At 40.6% G+C, this 8774-nt stretch overlaps 1 protein-coding gene across 5 annotated transcripts in view; it reads right to left on the reverse strand.

The window, feature by feature from the left end:
- Positions 1-930: 930 nt before the first annotated feature.
- LOC106805139 (beta-galactosidase-like) overlaps positions 931-8774 on the reverse strand; it is a 52808-nt gene continuing 44964 nt past the window's right edge. For 4 of the 5 annotated variants that reach the window (XM_014806627.1, XM_014806623.1, XM_014806626.1 and 1 more), the window contains 5 exons: positions 7697-7894; positions 7189-7326; positions 4726-5153; positions 4285-4417; positions 931-3809 (listed from right to left, as the gene is read on the reverse strand). In XM_014806627.1, the coding sequence (XP_014662113.1) occupies positions 3489-3809; positions 4285-4417; positions 4726-5153; positions 7189-7326; positions 7697-7894 (1218 nt within the window). In that variant the 3' untranslated portion in view covers positions 931-3488. The remainder of the gene's footprint in view (positions 3810-4284; positions 4418-4725; positions 5154-7188; positions 7327-7696; positions 7895-8774) is intronic. The other variant, XM_014806625.1, reaches the window with a different exon arrangement.

Raw genomic sequence — 8774 nt, forward strand, 5'->3', positions numbered from 1 at the left:
CTCTCTCTTTCGCTCTCTCGCTCTCTCTCTCTCTCTCTCTCTCTCTCTCTCTCTCTCTCTCTCTCTATATATATATATATATACACTCCTGAATATCACGTCTACACGGAGTCGGGAACACTTTGCTAATGCGTTTCACTGGTGATACGCTTCAATGTCGTGAGAGGAAAATGCAATAAGGGTGCCTGGGCGCCGTACGTTTTCTGGTCACCGGGCTGAATATAATCACCCCACTCATTACATCCCGACCGTGCTCACTTACATTATACGCACCCGCTAATCCACGAATCCGATCGACCGCAAATTCTAATTAAAGATCAGAAGGTCAGGGTTGGACTGAATAAAGGGCTAGGGCCCGTTGTCAGAAACAAAATTAGTCTCAACATTAGTCTTAACAATTAGCATTAACTTTACGATGTTTCTGACAATGGGCCCATGGCCCTTACAGAATACACTGTTAAAAACAAAAGCCATTTTTTCATACGGAAGGAAGATCTCCTCTATAATCTTAGGCAACGAGGAGACGTCAAGGCAGCGATCAACATCTGCCGATAACATGCCATCTAGCCCGTTAGCCGACGCAATGACCTCACGTCAGACGTCACAATCTCGTTGAATTTCCTCGCGACTTTCCTTTCGCGTGTTTCGCGAGGTGAACGAACTGGCTGTCGGCTGCCGGCATTTCGCATGCGCGCGTGGAGGCCGCTGGAGAATATAAAACATCGTTAATGTGAAAGACGGTGACCGACTCGCGGTGCGTCATACAAATGTCTCAAAATGACGATAACGTGGAATGTCGCGAAACGCTTAGTCGTAAAACGTTCGTCACCATACGCACGTTACTCATGACTAAATAAAACTCTCTACGGGAGTAGATGTTCGTATACGTAAGAATTTTCAATAAACTTTTTTCCAACAACACGAATTTGAGTTTTTATCGTAATATTACTATCTTTATTATGTATATCTATACAATCTATACAATTTCAACAACGACTTCATCAATGTTATACGTTTATAGCCACGCGTGCCTAATAACCGCATGTCCATATGATATTATTATAAAAATGCATGCCAATCCCCATATATATATATATATATATATATATATATATATAAAGCTACAATATAAATAATACCAATTTTACGTTATATTTACGAATTAACGTGTGAGTAAAATAGAATTTTCTATATAATAACCTATAAAAAAACCTATAAAAAAATCTATATCCGACTTGGTTTTCCTTGATTTGAAAGTTGTAGAGGCTAAAATGTTATAGGGTATATATAAAATATAAGAATTTCATTAATATAATTTTTTTCTCATTATAACATGCATCGCATCAAACATACCATAACATCGCACACAAACCTTACTGGTGGCTTTAAACCAAACATTAAACTATATCAAAACCCTGTGGTTTTTAGTGCTCTCGATAATAATTCTATTTTTTCTAAATTAATTAACGCAATCCTGAGAATAACGTTGCGTACGTGCTATATTATTACTACAACACTGGTTAGCTCTCCCAACTTCACTTCAATATGTGAGATGAGCAAAGTAAGAAGAAGAGAACGAAACACCAAATAGTATAAAATCTGCAAAATTTACACTCCCGGCTTTCTCATCGACCATTATTCGTACGCACAGACCCGCTTACACGGAATCTTGTTTGTCATTGATAGCATCAGAGCCATCATTGTAAACATGACGGACAATGATTGATTAATTAATGGTGATTCGTGCATTTCATATCAAAGACGTGTGTGCACGTGGCGTAACTCGCTGAGGCGTACTCTTATCGTGAATCGACATTAAAAACCTGATTGAAGCGATTTCTAATACTTACCACGCGCCGACACGTAATTTCCGCTGTTTTACATCCCAATCTGTCGCAACATTAAAAAAACATTTACATGGTACGTATTGACAAATTTTTGGCACACCCTCAATTTCCCAATAACCTCGTAAACAGATGACATAAAGAACAGTTAACAAATAACGTGCGGATTTTACGTACGCATACAAACCACCGCAGAGACGTATAAACTGAGTAGGATTCGTCATAATAATATATATATATATATATATATATATATATATATATATATATATATATAATATATACCCTGAAGCAGAAGCAACGTTACGAATTATTTTATATACTATAAATATACATTATAAAAGCTGTTCCCATCGCACACAACCGGCAATGGCAAACACCCAACCCAAAATACTCACGTAGTAGGGATTGAGTACAGGATTTTTGAGTACGGATTTTCGTTTAATATTAAATTTGTTTCACGATCAATCGTTAACCATAGTTGCACAGCCCATTGCATATGGAAAGCTAATTGCTTTGCATTGGCTGCTGTGCGCACACACATCAGAAATACAATCGTAATTAGTACATTAGTGGGCCGGCATATTATGGTGGTGGGGGGCATCTCGTCATCTACTGTTTCCAGCATATGAACGTTCACGCGCAGGCACGCACGCACGCACGCACGCACGCACGCACGCACGCACGAAGGTAGCATTGGTTAACCACTAACCATCTCATTATATCCGAATGTACATAAGTGATTTTTTTTCGTTTTTTTCGAATTCGGCCGAATATTTGGAAACTTGGGTTGTCTTACGATTGTCAATTACTTTGTTGTATAATAAATTAATTGTTTTATAAATAGTGAAACAGCCTGTCAGCAGGACTCCTGCAAAGCGATTCAGACAAACACAATCACCACAACTGACAAATAATCTGCATATTATAAATCACGCTTGAAAAAAACAGGTTGCTAATGAAAGACCCATAAGACGAACCAAAATTTTCCTGAAATCCAGACCAGTTCAATTCTAGCTCCTGATTTCATTCATTCAATTCATAAATTTGAAGAAAAAAAGCAATACACAATCTGTCATTAATCAATTAAAAACATGTCATGCACATCTGGTTATCATGTACTTTGAGCAAATGTACCCAGAAACTGTAAGTAAAGAATAAGTAAGTAATAGTAAAAGTAACATAAAGTAAGTAATAGCCTAAATACCACGAAAACATTAGATTTCGCATAATAATTCATGCTCACTACTGATGCAGACGAGCATAGAGATCTATTATTTAGCGTGCATGTAACTCTAGCCAAGGCCAAGGTGATGCTAACCTCAAACGAATCATGCAATCAACGAGATCATAAATAATTCATTGCACAACGTCGTGCAGCGGCGCACACACACGCGAAGAATCAAACTTGCGTAAGGTCACCCTCATTTTTCCGTGGCTCACCCTAATTTCTTTGTGGCCCGCTGTAATTTCTCCGTGGCCCACCCTAATTTCTCCACTGCCACCCCCCTAATTTTTTTTGCTGCTCACCGTAATTCCTCCGCGGCCCGCCCGAATTTTTCTGCGGCCTACCCTAATTCCTCCCCGGCCCACCTGAATTTCGCCGCAGCCCACCTTGATTTCTCCGCGGCACACCACCGGTAGCTACGGCCTGTACCACCCCCCATCCCACGCTCTGAACACGGGTCCGTCGATGACGTGCTTCGTCACAAACTCGACCTTGCATGCGGTCAGGTCGCGGTTGCCGCTCTCGACGCCGTCACCGAACTCGGCCGTTGTCCCGTCGTCATCCTCGTCAGCAGCGTCGTCCGCAGCGGTGCATGGCGACCACTCTAGCTCGAACAGAACGAGGACGTTGACCTGCGGGTGAGACTTGAGCGCGTGCGCGGGCACGTAGAGCGTCACCTGCGGACCCATCACAGGCCAGTAGCGTCCAACGTTGAAGCCGTTCACAAAGGCCACGCCCTTGAGAGATGCCCAGAAAACACGCTCAAATGTCAGCAGTGCTTCGATTTTAATATCGCGTGGGAGGAACGTTTCGACGGAGATAGTTGATATCAGTAATGACTCAGCTAAACGGTCATGTTACATGTTTCATAATGTCGGCTGACGATCAGATATGTAATATAAACCGTACAACACACCCGAGAAATAAAATAGTGGGATCGCTTTACCGTGGCTGCAAAACGTACGTGAACTTTACATCACCGATTGTTTATCGCATGCCCGGTATTACAATAAAACACATACAAACGTCAACGAACTTACGAACGACTGATGAGACCAGATAGGAAAAGGTACAGTACACATTACAGCAGAATGTCATTGAACAGAAACGCTACGAAGATCACGTCGCAAATGACGTGCCCCGATCATTATATCATTATGATCATCATCTTAACCTTGTACCATGATATACTGTACTTATAATTTCCATTACCTTGTACCAACCATTCAATCTCAAGTAGGAGTCCTGCGGCGATTTAATGTGACCAGGAACTATGAACGCCCCCGTATAAAAAGAAGGCACAGGGTGTCCGGTTGCAGGAAGAGGAAGCCCGGCATAGTAGTACCTGTAATCGTTCAGCGACTTTAGATTAGGTAACCGTAACCCATTCGACACAGCTAAGATGCACACAACCGTCAGCCAAGATGTCTTCGCGAATGAAAAATCACCGGATGATTATTCATCTGCAAAAGGCACGGCTAGTCCTATCTATAGCAGCTCGAGAATTTCAATCACAAACGGCTCGCGAGCGAACGAACCAATTAACCTATTATCCTGCAACACTCCCCGCAAGATTCGCCTGTACGTCAAACTCTTTCGATACTTCTGCCAGCCTGTCATTGCTGAAAGATACGATCACGACAGCTAGCTCACCTTATTGCTTGCGTGAACACGGCTCGTGCCGGTGCCCCGCTCTGCAGCAGTGACGGCGGCGGACGCACCAACGTCTCTCCTCGCCGCTTTAGCCGTTCCAGTGAACGTTCATGCTCCCTCGTGCGGAGCAGCCTCGCGAGCATCTCGAGCGCGCGCACGTTGGCGTCGAGACGCTCGCCCTCGAGTGGTGACGACGATTGAGACTGAGATGCGGTCTCGTCCTCGAGCCCGTCAGATACCGCCTCGTCATCTCGCGAGCTTGCTGGTGAATGGGTTGCTGCGAAGCTTTGCGAGGCGGTGTCGGCAGACGATTTCACCCGCGAGTCGTACGCACTCGTGAACCAGCTCGGAGTTGCGTTGAAAGGAAGCGAGAACATCTCCCAGTTAGTCAGCGTTCTATTGTTCATGGTCACGTTCCAGATCAGCCCCTGGCGACGAGAAATATTTAATCGGGTTAATTGCAGCCTGAGGCGAAGCCGCAGTTGAGAATACAAGTTCTGAGTGCCTCGTTGCATCATTTTGCGACTTAGGATTCTGCTGGTGACGCGCAGAAGCAATTATATTTGGGTAAATTGAGAATTGCTGACTTCTTGAAATCGTCTCTTGTAAAACTCTTGAATATTAGTGATGTTGAAACTGATTGCATTTTACATAGAGATACACATTTCTGTGTAATTACTGTTAGCCATTAAAAATAGATAACCTGCAAAAACGAGAAGAAATCTTTAATGATGTAACTTGATGTAAAACAATGTAATATATTCATATTGATTTCATATTTAACAGCCCTATAAAGAGCTTGGAAATGATGTTTTTTTTCTCATATGACCCAAATACACTGAACATTACTCTGACAGACAGTAAATATACTTACTGTGAGCATACAATGTGTCCTAACAATTTATATTCTTTGAAGACATTCTGCATGATCACACATATGCATCATGAGTATATATTATGATTGCCCGATGTACACAAATGTAAAATGCCTTTGCAAAAATATACACCGAGATAGAAGAATAAATTTTGTGTACGTGATTGTAAATGTAATACATTATTATACTGTGAAACTGCAAACAGTTTACTAACATCCAATTAGCTTATTGAATTTGTGTTTAAATAAAATTGGAGAATGGTGGTAAAACCACACGCATAAAACCTGACAAGTTAGTCTTATTATAGGCATTACATGGTGAAAACATCATTGGAAAAATTTGAATGCAAACTAAGTGTAATTACTGAATAGGTGCTGCACACGGCCATACATTATTGATGCTTACAGAACCCGATGGAAATCATGGAGGCTGCTTCATATATACTACATATACAGCCTCATCGTTTATAAGCAGGTCTGTATCTGGCTGCAGAAGCCATATATATATATATCAGAAACCAGACCTCCTCCACAACACCAACACCTCCAGTACTTGTTAGTTAGACAGATGGAAAGATAAGCCATTCACGAGTTGTCAGGGGAAGTGGCCGAGAGCTGCATGAAATACAAACAATTACTCATTTAGGTGTTTCAATATTTGTGAATGAAGTTTTGGTGCTAAAATAGGAATTTAAAATTGTGCACTTTCATATTGACAGATACATGCAAAGTTTTCAATGGCTGCAACTTTTCTTTGCGTGATAATAGATATTTGTTATATTGAAATGTTATTCACACTGGTTGTTCGAACATATGATTAAAGGCACATTTTAAACCTTACTGTGTATAGATGTGTGCTATGGGCACAAAGATGGTCAGACTAGCAAAACTAAAACACTCTGCAGCTAGGTACAGTGATACTATACTCGCTCGCAATTGATTTTTGTCAGAAAAATATCGTGCGTCCTCTTCAGAGTGCTCACAAATTGCAACTTGAACTTACCACCAAGATATTACTGCCAACGTATTGATTAATGCTAACTGCCAGGGGAAAGTAAGTGCATGGTATGGATAGTGACAATGAGTTGCGAGTTTACATTATGAAACGCCTAGCCTGTGCAGAATGATCACCTAGTAAAGATTCTTTATGTAAACCTAACTATAGTGACACAATGAGAATCAGATATTCACTTGCAGTTATTTCTTTTTTAATGAAATTGAATTTAGATTTTGGGTAAATTACAACTGCATACGTACACGAAATTCAATGGATTACAATTTCAACTTTTGCATGTGGAATATATTCAGTATTATCATTAATTTTACGTAGTCGTGGTGGCAGCAACGGCAGCGGGGGAGACGGTGGTATAGTAGCAAGAGTACCAGCAACAGCAGAGCAGCAGTGGTAGTGGGAGCGGTAGCAGTAGCAGTGGTAATAGTAACAGTAGTAGTAGCAACAACAGCCGTAATAAAAGAAGTAATATACGTAATGTTGTCGTTTCATAGATCTAAAATTAGTGAAACAACATGCTAATGAGTGAATAAATAAATGCATATTTAAACTTAGCCTAAATATAGCTAAAACTAACCTTGACATCATTTATTAAAGGGCCATAGCAGATTCTTCCTTGGTTTTCAACTAGTATGTCTAGCTGCTGCCCCTGCTTAAGTTTAGGAAGTTGAATAGCATATGATCCGTCCATTCTGCTCAGAATTCCTACAGGAAACTTGTAAAGACAGGATAGAAATATTAAATAACTCAGTGACTCATGTAGATTATTTCATTTCAATATGTGGCTACTATTATACTTTAAAAACATGATATCTTATATAGTTTTTGCATAAACAATTTGTATCATTTGTTACAACTGTTTGAAATAAAGTAAAACACAATTACAACATGTTATGTCCTTAATATTTCTGCAATGAATATTTAACAAACAGGTTATACCATTTCTGCTCATTACGAGGAAATTTAATTAGGAATTCTTGAATACTTGCACTTTCATGATTACTCGCATGACAGAAAATCCATCTACATACTGGAGAAAGTATATAAGCTTCACAACACGTATATGCACTCAAAGCATTACATACCTGATCAACTAATATGTAGGCTCTGTCCCTAACGTGCGTGAGATCTAATAAGATCGGAAAAGAATCGAAGGCTGGCACTTTTGTTCTGTACAAGACAAAACCATAATCTTGTCCCAGTTGTTCAAAGCTCTGTGGATATAGCGACTTGTTGGAGCCATCTTTGCAAAGGTCATCTAATACATCATATATGCTTCCAATCTGCAAATGACGTAATACAAAGTACGTGCCACAAAGACAGAATACAAAACAACACAATAACTCACACTAGCTGTCACAAGTGACAGAGTTTATACACGCGGCATGAGCTAAATATATGCCCTATGTGATTCGTACGCACGCGCGATAGCTGCGAGAGTGAGACGTGCGGGAGAGGTCAGACGGCCTGGAGTTTTTGTCTAGAATAGACGTGTGAAGTTTGTATCTGATATAGACGTGTAAAGTTTGTGTTTTATATAGACGTGTAAAGATTGTGTGTCTGATATAGACGTGTAAAGATTGTGTCTGATGTAGACGTGTAAAGATTGTGTCTGATGTAGACGAGTGAAGTTACTATTGAGATGGACCGGTTGAGTCGAGTCTGGAGAGAGAGACGTGGCGGCCGAGAAGAGGCCGAAGTTTGTGTTTGAGAGACACGTGTGGCTGGAGAAAAGAGGAGAAGAAGAAGAAGCTGAAGAAGAGGAGAAGGGGCCGAAGTTTGTGTTTGAGAGACACGTGTGCTGGACTCTGGAGAATAGGAGAAGAGAAGAAGCTAATGAAAGAGAGAAGCAGCAGAAGAGAGAAGGAAGAGAAGAAGCCGAGAGACAAGGAGAACCCCATCTGCGGTTTTGCTGTAACAGTTATTAATCATTATTAGTCAATGTATTGTAGTTTTTTGTAATATTGCAATTGAGGGTTGTGCGGGTGCCAACGTTGAACTGTTACAATGGTTTATTAACTTTTCATTATTTGACATTACTAAACTTTTCTGTCTACAGTGTATGCATGCGTGCACTTACTACACTTACTACTAGTTAGCGTGCACTAACTAGCTTCAACTCGTGACACTAGCATTACAATAGAACCCGTTTTATGCATTTTT

Source organism: Priapulus caudatus, unplaced genomic scaffold (genome assembly GCF_000485595.1).
Source record: "Priapulus caudatus unplaced genomic scaffold, Priapulus_caudatus-5.0.1 Scaffold101, whole genome shotgun sequence".
NCBI lineage: Eukaryota > Metazoa > Priapulida > Priapulimorpha > Priapulimorphida > Priapulidae > Priapulus > Priapulus caudatus.